We start from the raw sequence: 21,923 nt of genomic DNA on the forward strand, positions 1-21,923 counted from the left end.
GGTTAAAAGGGAGGTTCGTTGCATTATAATGTAGTTTAGAGAAATGGGGAGGCGCTTAACAACGGAATGAACCCATGAGCTTCTCCAAACGAGGACCAATCAGAGCTGAAGCCTGAGGTATGTCAGCTTTAGCCCGAGACCCCCCCACCCCCAGCACCCCTCCACCCGCACCTCCATCCTCTCACATCCACAAGTTCATTCCTCCTCATTCCTGTAATTGGCTTTGATTTCTCCTCCAAATTACATCCAATAAAATAACCTGATTTAATATCTGTGTGAAAGCTTCGACCCGTTCAAGAAATGTTGGATCACCACAATATTTGTTTAATTGTGCATGCTGCTCTGCACCCGCTTTTATGGCGAGCCCCTCGAACAGAAGAGGAGTTATTCATATGAGGAAGAAGCACATGGCTGCATTAACAGACAGGAGAGCTGGAGTCTGACACGAAGCTGCATTTATTATTATCATCGCATTTTAGTCTCCTTGATGTTACTGTCGACCTCTTTACGACACTAAATGCCTCTTGGGGACCGAGTGAACCTCTTCTAATATCCTTGATTTCCCAGTCAGCCAAACAACAAACTTTATATTATTCTAACCAGCCTCATTTTCAAGGCCATTAGGCTTTTATGTAATTAGTGGCGAATCTATGCGCCTTTATTGCAAATATCAGAGTAGGATCAGTATAAATTAGTGGTAATTTACTCGTGTTTAGGCCCAACTGTCAAGAAGGGAGGGACTTGGTTTAAATGATGTGCGAGCAAATTAATTCTGCGGAAAGTGGAGGGAGTTCAACATGAGCTGTGAATGCCTGGCTCTGATGGAGGAGCACAGGTAACACACCTGGATACCGGGACACCTGAGCAGACAGTCCAAACACTCGAGGAGGCGTTTATTCCCGATGTTTCATACTCTGTGTGAATGTAGGTTATTTATTCTCAATGAGACAAGAAAAAGTTCTTTAAAATCAAGCACAACGGAGCTCTGTCACCGAATAAACCTCCATAGATTCAATTAGCACAGCAGCTTTTCCTTTTTTCTTTTCTTTTTTTCTTTTTTTTTCTTTTTTTTTTGACATCACTCTGCCAAATATTTAAGGACAGAATGAGACATGCTTTAGACAGATGTCGAGCCGTTTTCAGGGAGCAGGTTTATTTATTATGTGCTGGAAAAGTGGCACAAAGGAGGCGTCCGAGCGTGAACCCGAGGCTCGTTTGGCTTCTGCTCTTCATCCGCGCAGCCTTCAGTCGCCTCTGCTCATCTTTTATTTGTCTGCAATCTGGTGGCACCACCGACCGACCGACCGACCGACAGACAGACCGACAGAGATGGATGGAGGGACGGAGGGATGGAGCGGAGCCGTGCGGACTCGTCAGGGATGTGGAGGAGATGTTTTTGCGCTGATGTCTGCGTCTTTCTTCAGGGACCGACAGAAGAAGACGCGCATGGAGATATTTCTTTGACCAGGGCTCTCATTGTTTTTAGAAGCTGGACTTGAGGTAGATTTTAAGAGGTTTATGACCGGAACTGAGCGCATTTCATTCAAATTATTCTATTTTTATACAGCAAGTGTTCATGAACTGTTTTATTTCATAGCATTATAAAGACATTATTGAGTGTTTATGCGCCTGCGTGGCCTGTTCGATTCCTGTGAATAACTGTGCAGATGTCAAAGTATTCCTCTCGTGCTAGCCTCCTCTCTGCTGCGCCTCTTGGCGCGCTGAAAGCCTATAAGGATAATTCAAAAGCATCACGTTGCGGGATGATGGATTGCGCGCTTCGTTTTACGACTTTTCAATAGCTCAGTGCTTTTATAGCCGTACAAACAAAAGTGAATGACTCCTCTGGTAGCAGCAGCTCATATTTAACCCAAACACCGAGAGAGGGGATGATGAGGTGTCAGGGAGATATTTGTGGAAGGGCCTAAAAAAAAAAGAAGAAGAAAGAAAGAAAAGAGCAAAAACAAATATTAATTTCCTTGATTTTTAAAGCATTTTGTTTATTATTCACAGCTAGAAAAAAGCTCGAGAAGTGTTTTTTTTTTTTTTTAAATAATATTTGTGATTGCTCCAAACAACATTGGCTTCATGTAAAAGCTTCCAGTTTATTTAGCTGCTTTAGACTGAATCATGTTTTATTTTGAAAATTTTTGGATAATAAAACAAGTTATTCAACGCTCTGGAGACTCAAAGCACTGCTGTTATCATCAACACTGTTAGATTATTTTTATTCATGTGAGCAAATGTTCTGTCTGATGAATGACTCAGTGTGCAGGAGTTCGTCCTCTTACACTCACTGTGTTTAGTTTCACTAATTCAAAGGCATCTTTTCACTTAATAGCGTCAATAGATCTTGCCTGTGCGCATGTGCGCATGTGTGTGTGTGTGTGTGTGTGTGTGTGTGTGTGTGTGTGTGTGTGTGTGTGTGTGTGTGTTGAAGGTCTTGGTTTTGCTGAGCTGATAAGGCTGTAATTAGTGTAAACAAGGACCAAAGGCACCGCGAGCTGCACCTCTCCCCGGCAGATTCCACCAGCCTGCTCACATCAATCTTCTCCACGATAGAAATAAAAACAGACAAACAAATTCGCGCCCTGCAAGTTAATGCGGCGCATCTGAGTGGAAAGTAGACATTTTCACGCGTTGTGGAGACGAGGAGTGGCTTTTAATGAAAGCAGGAAAAAACATAAAAATATAACGCTGTCAGTGGAGCTCTGTGGGTGAAGTCTGGGAGGTTTTACACTGACATCCGTGCGCGTGGCTGCAGGCCGGCGGGGCTTGAACCTGTGACCTCTCGGTTACAGCACAGACTCTCCACACCGCTGCAGGCCCAGGTGCTTTTTTCCCTCCTTCCTCTCTGTGATCCGCAGTCTGTATTCACTCAATTAGAGATTTCTGAGGAGAAAAACAATCGATCTTCCATCTGCACCAGCCCCAGTTTAACAAATGAGATTCTTGTTTCATGCAGCTGATTTGGTGACAGTCTGCGGGGATTAGGAGCAATAAGTTACCGAGTCCGCTGCAAGCACAGCGGGCTGCCCTGCGTCCTGCAGCCCGCGGACAAAGTTGGTCGAGGGCAAAAACTTTAGCGGCAGAAAAAGGGCGCAAATCGCGGAAAACGCATCTGTATGCGATGCTACCGCCAAAGCAGGGAGGCGGCAAAGTACCGCGTCCGCGTCAAAGTGATGTTTTACTCTAACTTAAAAACAGGAAATTAATTAACAGAATCTGCAGTGGAGGAAGTATTTCGATCCTTTAAGTACAAGAGAAGTCGGTTTAAGGATAATAAACGTATTCACTGTGAAGGCAGCACAGCCGTGTACCTTAAAGTGGCTTATTATGGCTGATGCGTTTACGTGCAAGCAGCATTTCAAAGTCTGCTGCAGAGCTCATTTGACCAGTTTTATATATTTGGTGCTTTAATTCAGTGTATATAAATGCATTGTTTTATATATGCTCATTACACGGAACAATTTGAGGAATAACACACAAAGGAATGACTTCAGAATGAAACAGGCAAGTTTAAGGGCAATTCTCAGGTACACGGACTTTCCTTCTGAGTACATTTACTCAGTTACCTTCACAGCTGAAACAGTCTCATGTGCTGCACCCTCTCATTATTATTAGCCTGGAGATGACATGTATAGCTCGCTCTGAGGTTATATACAGGCCACTCCGTTCATTTGGAGCTAATTCACGGAGGCTCGGCTTCCCTGATAACTCACAGCTCGTAAAGGAGGAGATCATGGAGGCAAAGAGGTTGACGAGGTCAGTTTTGTTTGAGAAATGAGAATTAATAACAGAGAAGCCTCATTATGATAGTGGAAGTAACTGATTTTAAGTCGTTTTGAGGTACTTGAGTCGAATTATTTCATGCTATTTTACTCTTTGAGTGCGTTAAATTCCAGGTTGATCAGGGACAATAATTTATTGTGCTGTTTTCAAATTAAGCGGATCAGTTAATGAAGGATGATTCAGCTGTCCACCAGCAGTTCAAATGTGCTCCACAACATTAAAATGCTGCTTTCACGTTCATGCACAGCTGTAAAAATCCAATTATCTTATAGAATAACTCCCTGAAAGGAGCCGTTCTGCTGCCTAATGAGTGCTTTTATTTTGACACCTTCAGCTGACACCGCTTCCACGTAGACTTCAAATTAAACAGTGGCTGCAGAGTGAGTATTTTCCATTGTAATACTGCTGTTTGTACTTCAGTGTGGGATGTGACTTGCTCTCCAGCCGCTGCACGTCCAGCCAGCAGCCTGCACCCACACGCAGCGTCCTGCCGCCGCATCTCATGCCTCAATTAGCGCCGCTGCCCTCTGCACGGACTCCATTAGGCCGTGATTTATCCGAAAGAAATATAATTATACCTCCAAATAAAATAATCAGCATTGAAGAGCGATTTCCTTAACGAGATGGAGCGGGGTAGATGCCACGGAGCAGCAGCGCCTCATTAGGGCGCTAATGAGACTTTGGGGTGATCCCGATAATTATCGAAATCTGTAAAATAAGGATCAAGTCAAATGTAACCTTAATTTGTCCGCCAATTGAGTTCATTTATTAGTATGACTATTTAGGAAGGACTCTCTCAGCCTTAATACAAGGTGTCGTTATTTTAGGCCACGGGGACAATAGATGCGCGTGCAGCGGGGACGCACGCGGCCTGCTCTGTCATTTGACTGACAGGGTTCCCCAAAGTGCAGGTACCAGGACGCGATCCATTCCGCAGCTCCGAACGGGAACACCAGCAGCTGAAGCATCAGTTAGTGCTGAAACCATCCGTTTATTCATCGATTAGTGGACTGGAAGAAAACCACAATCCGACATTCTTTTAAAATTCACAAACAGTTTGATCATTTTTCAAGCAAAGAAAATCAAAATGTGATCATTTGTAGCTTTTCAGACCTTTTTTTTTAATCACTGTGAGTTGAATATATTCGTGTTTTGGATGCACAGAACAGACTCAGGAAACTCAGGAGAAAAATCAACAATGAAAATAACTGAATGGCAGCTCTGGGTGGTATTATGGGATGTATCACAGGTGGAAACTGACTGTTTGTCCTCTGCTCAAATGAGAGCGAACGTTTTCCCACTTAACAGATCACCATCGTTTGTTTTTTTAGGTTATTTCTGGTTCACGATTGAAGCAAATCAACCAGCCGCTGCACACTTGAGCAGCGTCTGGCTGCTGCTAATCTTATGGCCTGACACATCGCGATCAAGGGTGACGGGCAGGACGAGCTCCTGCAGGTTTAAGCAACTCAAACACAGAAAAGGAATGAAAAATGAGGTGAAACACTGGAGCTTCTGCAGGTTTTCAGCTGACAACGGTGACCAGTGCAAAGCCTTCAAACCAGTCCAGCAGTGGACCCGTGTGTGTGTGTCTGTGTGTGTGTGTGTGTGTGTGTGTGTGTGTGTGTGTGTGTGCGTGTGTGTGTGTTTAATGATGTCTTCTAAGTCCAGACTGTGTTTCAGTGTGATGAGTGAAATGTTAGAACCCCCCGCTCCTCCACTGAAACGCTGGATGTTTGCTCATGTTCTTGTGGGATCTTACAGACGGGAGAGGAACGCTCAGGTGTGGCGGCACGTTATCGGTAAACAGCAGAAATAATTACACCAAGAACAGAGAGTCTGAAATGATTGGGTCTGCCTCCACTCTCGCAAACGGGGCCTGACGAAAGGAATGGACATTTAAAAGAAGTGCATCTCACAGCGAGAACAGAGAGAGATCAGAAATCATCCTTCAAGCTTCACTGAGTCCAATATGCTCCTGGCCTCTTTGTACTCTTCTGATTCTTCCAAATCCTCTTCTGTTTCCTGAAAGACACAAACACACACACGCAGGTTTATTTTAGGAGAAGAAAGAGAAGAGGAATCACATCCAGACACCTGACAGATCCACGACTCTCTCAAACTTCTTGGTGTCAGTATTGGAGCGAAGCTGTTTGGATGTCGCCTCGTTGTCGCTGTAACGCCTGAGCTCATCTTTCACATTATTAGGGTCTAAATTTAGCGGTTGGAGCGCGGGCTAACGCGACTGTACGGCGTCCTTTAATCAAGTGTGTGTGCGAGTTCCTGTGGTGGTCACTGCAGTGACAGCGCTGCTAATGAGCGCTGATGAGCGTGTGCGTACAGTATGTGCAGGTCCGCCCGGACGAAGAGCGAGCGGAGGATGAGTGATGGGGAAGGGGACGTGTTGCTAATTCCAGGTTAGCCCCCTCCGCCTGCCACTCGGCTCTCATGTGAGTGACTCACACCACCAGCTGCCTGACTGTTGCTCTGCATTAATTGAGATGACCCTGAGACACACATGCTTATGTTTGCTTCTCATAATCAGCTCGAGTCCTGAAGGGATCAGCACGCGCTGCGGCTGCACGGAGAGACCCAAATATGTCCAACTGGCGTCACGTGTGACACTTCAGCACGTTCAGCTCTTCACCGAAATCACAGAAACCCTCGTACCCGCGGTGGCATACGGCCGAGCAGACCAGCGCTGCTCTCAACACGCTGATGCTAAGCAGGCATCTGAGTTTAGCATGTTAGCGTGCTAACATTCGCTAGTTAGCACAAAGAGCAGCTGAGGCTGATGGGAATGTCGTGAGTATTGCAGATATGTGCTCATAAACCAAACTGGAAAAACATCCTCTGGGAATCATGAATGTCTGGACAGGATTTTACGTCGATCCGTCCAGAAGACCGAAGCAGAGCACCGTCAGTAACATGGTGGAGGGAAAAGGTAAACTGAGGCCACCGAATCAATTTTTTGGTGCTTTTGGAGGGCTGCTAGCCTCGTTGATAACAGGTTTCACTGAAAAATGGAAACACTGACATTTGAACATCTTACACTAAATAACGTGTCTCTAGTTTGTCCACTGGGCAGCTGTAGGCATCAGTTTTCAGTCATCAGTTTTACTTGAAAGAAATGCATCTTCTCTTAAACTACGCTGTGAGCTCTGGGACGAGCTCAGCTCCACGTGTGTGTGCTGATTGAATTCTACTGTATGAGGGCTATTAAAAAATTAAAGGTCATAGTCATTTGTGATATTACGATAAAGTATTTTTTCATTCTGTTAAGGGTCACTGTACGCGATAATAACTGTGGTGTGATGCTTCAGGAGACAGTTATCGTACCAGGCCGTTCATACTGCTCATACTGCGTACTCACACCGAAGGCTTCGCAGTAAAATTACTCTCAGATACTCGGTTGGAACAAAAAGGTTTAAAGAAGGTGGACTGCTGGCAAAGAGAAGCCCATTCTGTGTAAACACACGCGGGTGTTTAAGCTAATTTAATGAAAACGTGTTGTTTTTGTCACCATGTGTCTGCGCTCTCCCACAAATACAATTACAGCACGTAGTTTTTCAACAAGGCCATAAATTAGTCTCAGGAATCGATGGAGACTTTCATCAATACACTTTTGTCCTGTTGCGAGCTGAAAAAAGGTTTTTTTACACTTCCACTTAACGGCGACGGCGAGTGTTACTCACTAATAGCTGAAGCAGATTGCCGTGTGCGGTGGCCAGGCGGCGGTGGCAGTCTGGGATCATCATTTTGGACTCCTGCAACACCTCCATCTGAAAGCACACAGAGACCACATCAGCGCCATCTCCACCTTCATTAGCTGGACTTACCCCCACCACAGCCCCCGTTAGCATTTCCAATCACCTGCCTTCACCAGAAAAAATCAACACGTTATGTATTTTCCAAGTGGAGAACATTCATTTACAGAGCCGGAGAACGGCCACATTCATTGGCTGCAGCCTTGTTCCTCGCAGTGACACGCAGGGTGTCCCACACACACTCTGCTGTGCTTAACATCTCCCAACAAGCCAGCGCTATGAAAAATGTTATTGAGTTATCGATCGGGCGGGGAGCTGGGCAGCAGGGGACCACCTCGATCTGACTGCACACCTGGATAAATGAAGAAACCCTGAGCCGAGGGCGCTGTGATCAGGCGTAAAGAGGTATTACTACGCCTGGAGTGGAACTGTGTTAAAGCCTGGGGAACTTTCACAGCCGCGGCTAATGTGGAATTCCCCCAGCTGGCACCCTAAAGAGCAGAGAAGAGCTGGCTAACGCTGTCAGACACACTCACTCATGACAGATGCTTCCTCACCTAGCCCTCTGTCGAGCTGGAGAGTCAAAACACGGACGCAGTCGCACACGTGTACATTTCACGGCTGTGCGCACCAACAGGCGCTCGGATGAACTCGTACGCCGGCGGGCTGGCGGACGCGCTGAAAGACGGCAGACAACTAGTCGAGCTGGTCGCCATCTCGATGTGACAAGGTGAGCCAGAATAAGCGAAGGAGTGCTGAAACAGAGAAAGTCACGGCGCCCTCCCAGTGCAGTGGAATGATCCCATCAGCGCTGGATGAAGATGACACTTACAGCGTATTGATTCCATTAAAATAAAAACCTCTAATCCATCCTGCTTCAGACCTCTCATCTCCAACCATAATCCATCTGGCCTCCCAATCTCCCCATTTAACACCAGCCAAGCCTGCTGCTCAGCCCGAGCCGCCGCTCTATGAATGAACAAACAAAACAAAACACTCACAGAATTTTAATGTTAGCAGTAAAGATAATCAGGAGCGGAGGCTCTCTGCAGCTCCTCCCTGCTGGGAACACGTCGAGAAGAAATCCAAATGAACTGGGACCCAGTGCTCCTGCTGGAGGAAGTGTGGAGCAGTACTGGCCGACCGAGCCCACATGTTCACACTGAGATGATGAGTCGTATTTCCTGTTCAGGATTCTGGGCTTTAAATGTGATGTCTTGGTTTTCACTTTCTGGAGAAACACCTAAAATGTTTGTGTAAACGTGATATTTATTTATCTCTAGGAGGTGAGGGCGATGTAACATCTTCTATCATATCATTTTATATCACAGCAACAGTGATTAAATTCAATCAAGACGTGTTTAAAGTGACCATTCTGTCAGAGTTTCTGAATCCAAACGACGACCACACAACGGAAGCTGACGAGTTCTCCTCCCTCGTCTTCATCTGTATTTACAGTGTCACTCCCCCTCCATGTTTCGTCACTCTCTTCTTCTGCGTAGAGCTGCATCACTACCTACTATGGCTCTCACGCCACGTGAAAACGTTCATATAACGTTTCCTTGCGAGTTTCCAGAGAAGCTTCACGCTGAGGTCCTTTCAGCAAACGCCGCTGACTCTCTGCAGAAAACATGGCCGACACCCTTCGACTGCAAACAGACATGCTAGCAGCTCTGTGAAGCTGCGCTTTGAGCTACATGCTAAAGTCATCAGGCACTTACAGCAACAATGCTAACACGCTGATGTTTAGCATGTTAGTATGCTAACTGCTGGTTAGCCCTGAATGCAGGGTTCAGTATCTGGTCATAAAGAAATATTTGACAAAGTTTGACCTCATGATAGAAAGTTAAGGAGGTTATAGAACATACAGAATATCATGACAATCCGTCCAATAGCTGATGCTAAAAACATCAGCTAAAGAAAAGCAGTGATATTTCACTCAAACCATAAATGTGACACTCGTGCCGACCGGCGAGGAACAATCAGGGGATCACCAAAGTCGGTGGGTTTCATCATCCAGTGATCACGAATGTCTGGACAACATTTCATCGCAATTCAACCCATAGTTCAGACCAACAGCCATCCACAGAGCCGCGCTGCTAGCACGGCTAAAACACTTCATGCTATGGTTAAATAATGTGTTTCCACTGATTCTTCTCAGTTTCACCTTTCGGGCCCAAACCCTGCGTAGTGAGCTGAACCCGTCTATCTGTCTGTGTTCATCGAACTGTCCTCGTGTTTCCTCCTGCTCCTCAGTTAAAATGTCATATGAAAAAGAAGAAGAACACTCTCCACAAACCGCCCGCTGTGCTTTCTCTAACGCACAGCGAGTGATGGACGGCTGTCGGCACAGTGACAGAGGACGGAGAGGAGGTGAGGGACGCTGAATTACCAGCATGTCAGTAACTATCAAACTCCTCTAAAGCAACATGATATAATTACATCTGCATCAGCTAAATTACAAAATCACTAATGATTCTCCTCTCAAAATCTAATTCTTCATTATCGCTGCGGACTGACCTCATTACATGAACGAGGGGCTTCTCAAATCATCGAGATGGATTTCACTTCCCAACTACGGGAGAGCGACTCCCCTCCACTCAGAGGCTGAGATCAACGGGAAAACTGCTGGTGATGAACGGATGATGGCAGGATTTTCAAATTAAGACACAGAACTGTTGTACAGTGTGACAGAAGCCAAACGTAAGACCCTCATACCTGTTTCTTGATGACATAATGATCTGCCGCCTCGGCCTTCAGGCGCTCAATCTTCTCCTCCTGCTGCTTTGCTTCGGCTTTGTACGCAATCTCCTCTTTCGCCAACCTGCAGACGAGGAGGACAGGAGCAGAGGAGAAGACAGTTCATAGTTAAAGGCGGCGACACGGTGTTGTTCCATCAAACATGAAACACAAATGCACAGCCTCCCAGACAGATAATAGGCCCGAGCATGAAAAGGCGGGCGGTGATGGTCACCTTTGGCAGACAGGGCCATCCATCCTCATTCCCTCCAGCGTTTCTCTGACTGAGGAGACACAGTCAGATCATCTCCCGCAGGATGGCAAGATACACACCTCAATAACAACCAGCGAACGCATCATTCCTCCTCGCTGATGCTACACACAACACCGGCATCCATTCAGCGAATCACAAGGAGTCTATTCTGATTTAATACAGCTGAAGACGGACTGGAAAAATGTCGCTGAATATCTGAGGAAAATGCTTCCCACAGGCTGTTGATACGATGGTTATCTGACACGAAAACGTTTAATTTAATGCACCATGTTCACAGCGTGAGGCTTCATAAGCTGCACGTGGAGGCGAGCCATCGCAGAAGGTCGTGACAAAACTGACAAAACATTGACTTCCATGCATTTCTAAGTTTCCTATTAGCAATTAGACAAAACAACTGAGCAATTATTAGCAGAAATGAGACTAAATACACATCAGACTGCGTGCTGGATGGTTCATTTGTTAAATGTATGTTTAAAGGATGGTTTGAATGGATGAAGTGAATTTCAAACTTCTGAAAACCTTTAATGAGACTGAAGATTTCCTTTACTTGATTGACAACAAGAAAAAGGTGTAATGTCACAACACAGAACACAAGCCGATGGCTACACGACATCAGCACCAGAAATGGATCCAAAACAGGAAAACGGATCCATTTTCCGTGTAAACGGTTCTTCCATTTATTCCTGTCTTAACGTCGTCTTTGTATATCTTAGTGTGAATTAGGTTTACAGTCATTTCCCTTCAAAGCACGACACTCTTTGTCTAGTACACAGGGAAGCCCAGAGAGAACAGGCTGAGGTTAGGACAAAGAAAACGACTTCAACTCAGCAAAGTCTTAAACACAAACCCTCAGAAACAGGCTGACGAGCCTCAGACGTCAGCACGTTACACCGCAGAGAGCAGAGGAATAAACCGGAAACAGCCTCAGACGACCCCAGACGATGAAGGCCGGCAGGCGGACACGTGGTGCACGATGAAGCTCTTCAGCAACTATTTTTAGAATCTGCTTCCAATGATTGAATTGATGAGTTGTTGTGTACAGACGATTATAAAATGTCAGAAAATTGTAAAATATTTAATTTACAGTCATAAAATAGATAAAGGCTGCAAATCCTCAAGTTTTAGAAACTAGGACTCGAGACTGTCTTTTATATTTGTTTTAAATTGTTTTGCATTTAGCTAAATCAAATAATTGATTATTGAAAGTACTGGCAGCTCACTTTCACTCATCTACCCTGATGTGAGATTAGCAGAGATTTTCAGCCATTTCAAAGTGCATTTAGTGACACAGCTGCTTTGAATGCAATTAAATTTCATTCTGACTTAATTTAAAATAATTTTTATTTTCCAGCATTGAGCAGCATCCGGACTTTAATTTCTACAGCACGTCGCCTCCTTCCTCGCTGAGTGAACTCGCAGCGGCAGGACAAACAGACCTTTTGCTGTCCTCGTTAGCTGTACAATGCTTCCTGCTCACATCTCATCACCGCGCTTATCCGACTCTTTCATCCACTCCTATCGCCTCCAACACACACACATACACCCACACACTACTAGTCCTTTTTAGAGATTAATTGATCATCAATTTAGTCCCTAATTTGGACCAAGTCAGGTGGTAAATGGGCCTCTTTTCCTTGATTGTTAGTGAAAATGGGCTTGAGTACATTGATAAATTCTGATTATTTATCAATTACGGGCCAAATGGAACTAAATCTATTAAACAGATTCTGACCCTGATTGGCATAATGGAGTTTGAAAATATCGCTATTGATAATGATTCCCAGCTAATAGTCTTTTTCCGGCTGTGCCTGCTTGTCGAATGACAACACAAATTTAATTTTTCATAAAATCAGCTGTGTGTGCGTAAGTGAGTGATTCTTCATTAATCAGTCACATTACTGGAGACCCTTCCCTCCATGTTGCACTGCTCCTTGCTTAGCCAAGCACTCTGTCATATTTTACATCAATTACGGCTCAGTCTAATACGGTTCCATCAAGAAGCTTTTAAACAGGCGCCATATGCAACAGCAGCTCCCGCCTTCCACTCTCACGCTTGATGCAGAGTGAGTGATGTCACCTGTTTAGAGTCAAAGAAGGTGGCAAAGAGACGGGAGAGACGGAGGAAGGAAGGCTGGAATAATTTGAATAAAACTGAAGGACAGTCTAATAACAAAATGTCCATTCCTCCCCTTCCAGTCCTGATGTTAATTTCTTATTTCTCCAGACTTGGAGCGCCGTGTGAATGAGGGGTGGGGTCGTGGCTGGTTTTAAATAGACCTGCCACCTCAGGCTTAATGGAAAAGGCAGCTCTCTGGAAAATAGAAAAAAAGGGAATTAGAGCCAGCCGACACACACATTCGGCCGCCTCCTCTAGCACTGTATTTTTGAGCAGCGATGTAGTCTGTGCTGGGACCGGAATGACAAAGGCAAATTACTGTTGTCATTTTATTAAGGGCATCCGCCTCGCTAGGGCAGAAAAGGCACCGAGTGGAATGTGCAAAAGCCACTGGAAATAGGCCCGGCTAAAAGAGCAGGCAGGTTTCCTCTAAACCCCCAACATATAAAAGGGAGGCGGGGGTGAGCCAGGCAAGAGGAGAGGAGAAGGAGAAAGAGACGGAGATTATGAAGAGACAGAGAGCACTGACAGTTTGTACATTTAAACCTAACAGCTGGATTAAGGCTCCACGTCAATGCAGTCCTTCTGGCCTGGAGCCGGTCATGTGTAATATGTCCTGCCTCGTGTTCGCACCGTACACTCGACCTCAGAAACATCAGCACAGGCAGGGACGGCACCGCCTGACGAAGCACACTATCGTACAATGTGCACTCTGTGACATCATCCTCGACGGGAAATCCAGCCATCATCATCACCACCTCAGGGAGCCAGTTAGTAGTCTGACCCTCATCTAAACAGTCGATAGCACATTACGCTATCAGCATTGACAGGACGGAATTAGAGGTCCGCCTGATCGACGAGCCTCTCGGTCCATCACACAGACACTACGCTGAGCCCATTATCCCACCACACCTCATGATATCCAAAGTATTTTCTATTCCAGCGGGTGAATCTGGCCACTGTGCAAATTTAGGGACGGATGCCAAGTTTATTAATAGGCTGTCTTAAACTGGATGATCAGCTTGAGAGGCCCTACATCAAAAAGATGTTTTGTCCCACATCAAATCTGTCCACATGCACAAAACAAAACACGCTTATTAGGGTACAGGTTTAGAATTTCTACCCATCATTTTTGGTGCTATAAAAGCACATTTTCCATTTTCTGGAACAAAGAAGTGGCTCATTCTGAGGCCACGTTCAACAGACCGGGACAGAAAACAGCTTAAAACAGTGAACATGAGGCTTACACAACGCGTTTGGTGTCTTTAGTCTCACATCTCTGAGGACACATTTGGTGTTTGATTCAAGGCAAATGTGTCTTTGTTATAGATTTCTTTTATATAAAAATTAACTAAACCATGTGATTTCTAAATTAATAATCAATACTAATATCTTACTTATTCCCGTTATTTAATCACTTGTAGGTGAATCACGTTTCCAGTCTGCACTTTTATCACATCTAAAGCAAATAATGGACTAACTGAGAAGACGACAGATTAATCTACAACTATTTCAATAATTACCTAATATTTGACGTCTTTTTTTTAATCCAAAAACAATAAAACGTTCACTCAAAAATAAAAAATAAATATAAATATAAAATAAATATTTGCTGGTTTCTTGGTTCTCTACAGGCTTTTCTGCAGCATTCAAGGCAAATTCAGAAGCTACAGCTGTTGAATCAGTGTGTCAGAAACATATTTAATCAACATTTAGGTAAATATTAGTACTGAATCGTACTCAGTATTGACAGATATAGAAAAGGACTTGAATTGGACGTTACCTGTCCTCCCTTTGAGACACTTTGACTGAGTTGCGACAAAGACAGTTTAAAGCAGTAGGTCACAGTGTTGTGTGGACTGAATTATACTGTAAATTACTTCTTATATTTTTAATTCTCAATATGTCCTCCTCCCTATATAAAATAGATGGAAAATTAAAAGAATTTACATGGGAGATAAATGTATAAGCGATGACTGCTGTATTGTATTACATCACCTGACAGGTGTTTCAATAAGAAGTCAAAAAGATTAACAACAGCCTAAATTCACTCTTATCACTCTATAATAAATGTTGTCACCAACATAACAGACAGTGTTGATATGTTTCCTCATATCCTTTTCAGGTGAGCTACTATAAGTTTACTACGGATGAAAATGACAAACTTGTCGGCCTAATATCCATGTGATGACCTGCTATCGAGGCAGCAGCTAACAGTAGCAGTGATGATGATGATGATGATGATGATGATGATGATGGAGACCTTCCCATTGTATCAACATGACTATGCAGGTATTTCGTACATCGCCTCAAATGTCCATCATCAGTTCAAGTCATGGTGTATGGTTTGGAGATAACTAGAAAGAGCAGCTGCTCATCATTTTGTCTTCTTATCTAACATTAACCAGGATGATTAAGGTAGTTTTCGGTGAGCGTCTCTGTAGCCACTGATAGTGTACTTCACATTTTCAACCCCTGAATAAAATAAAAAATATTTAGCACTTTGGTTGCCTCTTCCAGCTGCATACATGAACGTTTCAGAGACAAAGCAGCACGCGTTACTTCGCAGACGAGCCAAAAAGGCAACATGCTCTTAGCAAAGTGATAGCTAACTGGCTAACAGCTAGCGTCAGTCGACTAACGTTAACTGCTGCTACATGTTAAAACAAACGCATTATTGCTGTGTAACGCTACCTTTTCGAGCACAATGAGCTTGTAATAGCACACCAGAAGTGATAGCAGCGTCTAAAAAATAAGTGTGGCCACCGCAAACAGAACAAAAGCTAGCTATTAGCTGAATACAGGCCGCGTCAAAACACCGGAGTAACGTTAAAACCTGTCCGACAAACATCCATGAACGTTGTCCAGCCTATCCACCCAGCTAAGCTAGTTAGCTCGCTCCCCTTAGCTCAACGTCGCCACTCTACGTAGCTTACTTGACATGCTAAATCACCTTTAACTCAAACGAAAAATCAGCCTTACCTCTTGACGATGCCAGTTTTAATTTTAATTTGCCGTAATCGCGGATCTTCCATTGGTGTAGTTTGTGGGGCTTTCTCAGTTGTAGCGTGTTGCGGCTAACTGTGTGAACGCTGTGCAGGTGGAAGTCAGTCCTGACAAGCTGCTCGCAGATAAATCGATCTGTTGGAGCGGATGATTATCGAGTGTGTGGATCACAGTGACAGGTCCAGCAGGAAAACCACTTGATGCAGTGAGAACTGGTGCTTTGGACTACATTTAATCACATTTCTCCTGCAATTACATTTAAAGACATGATTAAAAAAAAAAAAAAAGTCAGACTCTTTAACTCAAGTCATGTGTTACCACAAATCACCAAAGCTGGAACTATTGTTGTACAGTGATGGAAGTATATTTACTCAAGGACTGTACATCTGGAGCCCACCGTTTTGAAGTACTTTTCCATTTTATGCTACTTTATACATATGCTCCACTACATTTCCATTGGAACTATTGTAATTTTTACTCCACGACGTTAATTTGACACCATTAGTTACTTTGCAGATTCAGATTATTAATACAGAATCTAAATCAACGTATACGTTTTGATGTATTTTTATAGATGTAGCTACCCAGAAGTAGATAAAATTGTTCTTTACCAACTGCAACCTTCAAGTGATGCTTACATCTTTATGCTTCAGTTACCAGAATGCAATGATAATTTCTTTTTGAAATTTGAAGTGTATTTTGAGTTGAATACTTTGGTACTTTTTAGTGTTTCGCTGTTTTACTGAAGTAATACTTTGAATGTAGGCATTTTACTTGTAACAGAGGCCTAATACATATCTATCATGGCGCTGGGTGATGGTGTGGTCTTGGTTTAACCTTTGATGAAAGGGTGGGATGATGATGAAGGCTGGACGTACACCAGGTTTTATGTTATGCTGTCACAGATCTGGGTTCAGTTTTTATGGCCTCTCTCTGCTCTCTTCTTCATGGCTTCAGAGACTGTTGTCTTTGTTGATGATTTCTCAGCTACTCTCATGTTCAGTCATCATGAAGAAATGCAGTGCTGTGGTCAGATTTAGCTCCCTTTGAGCTGAAGATGTGCTTTCTTCTCTGTGATGTGAGTATAATATTCACGTGGTCGCCGTGGTCCTGATGCTGCAGCTGACCTGGAACCAGCGAGCTGTCCAAGGTTCTACCAAGAGGGTGAATTTTTGTTTATCTCCAGCATATTATCCAACAATTTACTGTTGATCTACGGAGTATATATATATCTGTGTATGACAATATACTGTATGTTATACAGCTTCTCGTTGAGCTTTTAGTTGTTCATATTTTTGTTATTCCATTTTTTTATGTAGTTCTTTGTGTGTCTTTATATTGTGTGTTTGGTTTTGTGAATTTGAAGCATTTATCTATCTGTCTATCTATCTATATATGGATCTGTCTATCTTTTTTGGGGTGCACATAATTACAATTAAAATTAGAAGCCGCCTAACGTCTTATTATGCCTGTTAGTTGTGCATCTTGTTCATTCTAATATATTCATACATAATATAGACGTCCTGTATTTGCAGGTGGGTTATTTAACCAGCATTGAACTCAGTCAACAGATAAATATTTGTGTTGGTTTCATGAACTTCAGAATAAGGCAGTTTCTTTATCTCCACAGTTCATCACTTAAGCTTAACAATTGACACGGCTTATAAAGCTGTGGTACAGCGACAGCATATTCAATATCATTTGAATCTTTGTGTATCTGATATTGATTTGTGTGATATATGAAAAAAGAATCAATTTCATACTATTCTTCAAGGCTGTTTGTGCCTACATATATATATATATTATTACAATCCAGTCTGCCAATACCATTAACAGTTTATGTTACTCAACTACATTTCTGCACGTTATGATGCCGTCTTACAGCTTCAACACGGATTTTCCACAGCAGCAGAAATCATACACAGTGATTCAACACAAATGTCTTAATTGTGCATCATAACAACAAGGCCTGCAGCTGATGAGCAGATTGGTCATCACGTCAAGTTTGGAGGAAAAGGAAAACATTTCTGCCTCTTCTCATGCAAAGAAATCCACGTGCAGATTAAAGCACATTCATGAAATCTCTCCTCAAAAAAGAAACTGTTCATCACATCCTCGCCTCATATTTTCTCATTAATGTGCAGATTATTGACCGCATTTGATTATGCAGTATTCATGTTTTTTTCATCAATAAAAAAAAAGGTTTGAGTGGTGCAAAAATAATCGACAGTGCATAAAAAACACCAAAAACAGGTGACGAAGAAGCAAATTCGACCACAGCAGCCGTTCATGTTTTGTTTTGTCAGCGTTCGAGTGCTGCTGTTCCTCCATGTGCAACTTTAATACAGAATCACCATCTGTGGCTTATTAATCTTACGTTTTACATATGTGTTCTCAAATTAAGTAAAAATGAAAATATATACCGTGCGTATCATGACAAATCTCAGCAAATATCTCATTTGTGCTGCAACATAAAAAAGCAATTCATCTCCTGTGAATATGTTCATTATTCCACAGCCAGAACTTCTGATTTTCATTTATGTGGGATGTTATTAAAGCCTGGCAAACAGGAAGGACTCAGTAATGCAGCATCTGCTTGTGTAATACCAGAGATTACAAATCCAAGTTCAATCCAAATGACATAATAAATTTAATATTCAAAAAAAAACCTCATCTTTATTACACACAATGTAGAGTTATACATATTTATGAATACGCGGCAAAGACACTGTTCACTGGATGTAAATGAATTTTATTACTGCAAATAGACATTCTAACAGCAAAATGTGCAGGACAATGATGAAATACTTCAGTGCAGTCTTGCAGTACTTGTATTTTACTTGAACCCTTTTATTTGAGCTACTTTATACTTGTACTGCACTGCATTTCAAAGCCGCTGCGTTTATCTGATAGCTGTAGTTACTTTGCAGAGAAACACTCTGCACACTAACCCAATAAAACATTAAACACTGTTGCAGCTCCACCAGCCAAAACATTAAAATTCTGCTTCACATGGAGCGACTGCATCAATAAGAATAACCCACTAATGTAACATACTGCGTGATAATGTAACAGTCAGGAGCCATTTCTCTGCATAACGAGTGTACTTTTGATACCTTAAATACATTTACCTGATAACACTTTTATTTTGCTTACATTGCAGTAGTTGTACTCATAATGGAGTACATTAACTTGATGTACTGCTTCTTTTACTTCAGTAAATCTGAATTCTTCTTCTCTTGCTCAACACGAGCATAGAGTTACAGAAAGAGGACAGATTCAAATCTAATGCAAAATAATTAGAACGAGCTGCTTTTAATTCCTATTAAACCAAGACTGAACAGGTTAACGTAAGAGGGTAGAAACGAGCTCATTCTCTGCAAACCGGAACCATCTCATGATGTCACATTTGAGGTCTGTCATGCATTAATAATACAGGACATTATTTTAAAATATTGCTTTGAAGCGAGAAGATATGAGCTGTCTAAGACATGTTTTTCTCTCAGCAGCAGAATAAATGTGTGTGTGTGTGTGTGTGTGTGTGTGTGTGTATGCATGGGATGGATATCTGCTCCAGGTCTGCATGCATGGGAGCAGCAGCAGCAGCAGCAGCAGAGAAATCCTATATCGTGCAAAGCTCCTGTGATTGCATCTGAGAGGTGGGAAAGCCCCGGGCTCTCTCCCCCGCAGCTTCATGGCCGTTGATTATTGGTATTTTCCGAGTTTTCCAAACTAATAAGTGGCACTATCAAGCATTTGGAAGCGCCGTGAGACTACAGACGGGCTGCTAGACTTAATTGATATTGAGCGAGGCACTGGTAGGCGTGGACGGGGCCGCTGCTGGGTAATTTGCAGTTTAATCAGCGTTTGTAATGAGAGCCGCTGATTAGCGCGGGGTGGAAATAAAAGAGAGTTACAAGGAACGTCTGTCAGAGTCCGGTGATAATTCACGGCTAATTGTAATGATTAGAGCAAACTGGATGACTTTGGAGTTTTCTAATGTGCCGCCTCGCCTGTGTGTGTGTGTGCGCGCGCGCATGCACTCGCGGTCTCCGCACGTGCTGTGTGCGAACGTGCATGCGCTCGCGCGTGCGTTTGCGAGCAAGTCATATCTCTGAAAATCAAATATCAATTCACTTTGGCAATTTTCTCCATCAGAAATAGCGTAAAGCATCTGTGCGCGTGCGCGCGCGTGTGCGTGTGTGTGAGAGAGAGAACAAGGCTGAATCACAGAGATTTGATTATCAAACAAAACAGCTAATTTAGCTGTGGGAGGGAGGAATCGTTGATGGACTCTGCGGCGGTGAGGCCGAGATGTGTTCCTCGAGACGCGCCTCGGCCACTGCTGGAATAGCAAATGAGAAATTAGAGAGAAATGTGTGTATGAACGCCGCCGGTCAATTAGCGCGAGGCGAGAGGAAGAGGAGGGAGGAGGCGAGAAATCAGCTGGTGCTCTCACACGGCAGATTTGCCTAGAGAGCGCACAGATACACACACACACACACACACACACACACACACACACACACACACACACACACACACACACACACACACACAGCCTTCTGTCTCTCTCTCAGAAGCTTTATGTGATTTCCTCTGAATTATAATAAAGTTGGGAAATAACGTCTCTGCCTGTGATGACGACACAGGAGACGCGCTTCATCATTGGCTGATTATCTGGTTTCAAACATGTTTAATCACAGACCTTAAAGGGACAATTCACCTTCTCTCACCTGTAGTCGGTGTGCATCCATCTCTGAGCCTGTTTCCAAACACCTTAAAGCTTTAAGGAGCAGCTGCAAACGAGCCAAACATGTTCCAACAGAACTTCTTTTAAAACTCAACCCCTTTTTAAAAATATGTGTTAAAATGATGCAAAATGTAGAATATTTTCCTTTGATTGAATGACTGTGATCCTGTCAGAAAGAGAAATAAGACGATTTTAAGACACTATGAGGGAAATCAGTGGACCCTGTTAAAAACACACTCAGCCAATCATAACGTGTATTTTTGTCATTCAGAGTCCATCAACACTGAGCTGTTATATTTGTATTAACAAAACTTTAATTATCCATCACATAGAGACACTGCAGTCTCCTTCATTATAAGACATTTTAAAACTGAGTTTAGAATATTTTCAGGCATAAATAGACTTTTGATGAAAAAGGCACAAAACCTAATGGGATAAAATCACTATATATGTAAACAGACCATATTATAGCTGGATTTTTTATTTATTTATTTATTTATTTAAAAACTTAAATAAATACTATAAGTACTGTAATAACAATATTTTCTTTTACAAATTGACCTGTTCTATAATAATACTTTGAGTAATTAATTAAAGATTTGCACGTTTTTCTAGGTGTGTGTTATTTTTCTCATATTTAGGCTTTATTAGTGACGAAATGTTGAGTTTGTGAAAAAAGCCCACCGTGCATGTGGTGCAGGGACGCTTCAAAAGATGCAAAACACAGATAAAATTCAGTGAACATGAAGGTGGTTTTTAATTTAAGCCTGAATCTGGAAACAGTGAGATGACGATGAAAGCCGTGATTAGAAAAGTCTTTCTCTATTTTCTCTATTTCCTCATTCTGTTGCCAGGAGGCCTCTCGGTGCCCCCTTCCTGTCGCGGACCCCTTTGGCTCCTGAGCCCCTCTTTGGAATCCTCCACCCTCAAACAAACCCCCCATTAAAATGCATGAGGCCTCCCCGGGCACCGCGGCAGCAGCGGCACGGATGACCTGCTCGGTATCAGGTGTGATGTGCCGCTAAAGTGACCTTCTCATCTGATCCTCTGGTCGGCTACACAGGGAGACGGAGCCGGACGGGCCGGCGGGAGCCCGCGATCGATTCTCCAGCGAGAGGTTATCTATACGAGGTATTTTAATGTCACGGAGTCAGGCCAAATTGATAGTGATAAATATTTGCCGGAAGATTAGGTGAGGGGAGTGTGTCGAGGGCGCTCCATCTCAGCCCCGCAGCCCCGGCAGAGCTGTTCCTCTCTGTGTCGGATTAGCCTCATCCATCCAGTGTCAATGGCTGTCTTGTTGAGAGAATCAGTGAGTAAACAGGCTGACAGAGAGCGGGAGGACGGCTGTGTGTGAGCCGCTGGACGGGCGGCTGATTACTCATACAAATAGACTCCAGACTCCGCCCGGTCCCTCCACAAATGTGTTTTCCCTCTGTTCACCTCTCCTTTTCCTCTCCGATATTTTCCCCCTCC

General features: G+C 43.3%; 1 protein-coding gene across 1 annotated transcript; it reads right to left on the reverse strand.

Moving 5' to 3' along the window:
- Positions 1 to 4,763: 4,763 nt before the first annotated feature.
- Positions 4,764 to 15,821, reverse strand: tbca (tubulin cofactor a). Its single transcript, XM_076758441.1, has 4 exons — positions 15,671 to 15,821; positions 10,278 to 10,383; positions 7,488 to 7,574; positions 4,764 to 5,817 (listed from the first exon to the last, which is right to left on the reverse strand). Exons 1-4 carry the CDS (start codon positions 15,721 to 15,723, stop codon positions 5,737 to 5,739), a joined length of 327 nt encoding a protein of 108 aa, XP_076614556.1. The 5' UTR covers positions 15,724 to 15,821; the 3' UTR covers positions 4,764 to 5,736.
- Between the last annotated feature and the right edge of the window lie 6,102 nt (positions 15,822 to 21,923).

The sequence above is a fragment of the Chaetodon auriga genome, chromosome 19 (genome assembly GCF_051107435.1).
Source record: "Chaetodon auriga isolate fChaAug3 chromosome 19, fChaAug3.hap1, whole genome shotgun sequence".
NCBI lineage: Eukaryota > Metazoa > Chordata > Actinopteri > Chaetodontiformes > Chaetodontidae > Chaetodon > Chaetodon auriga.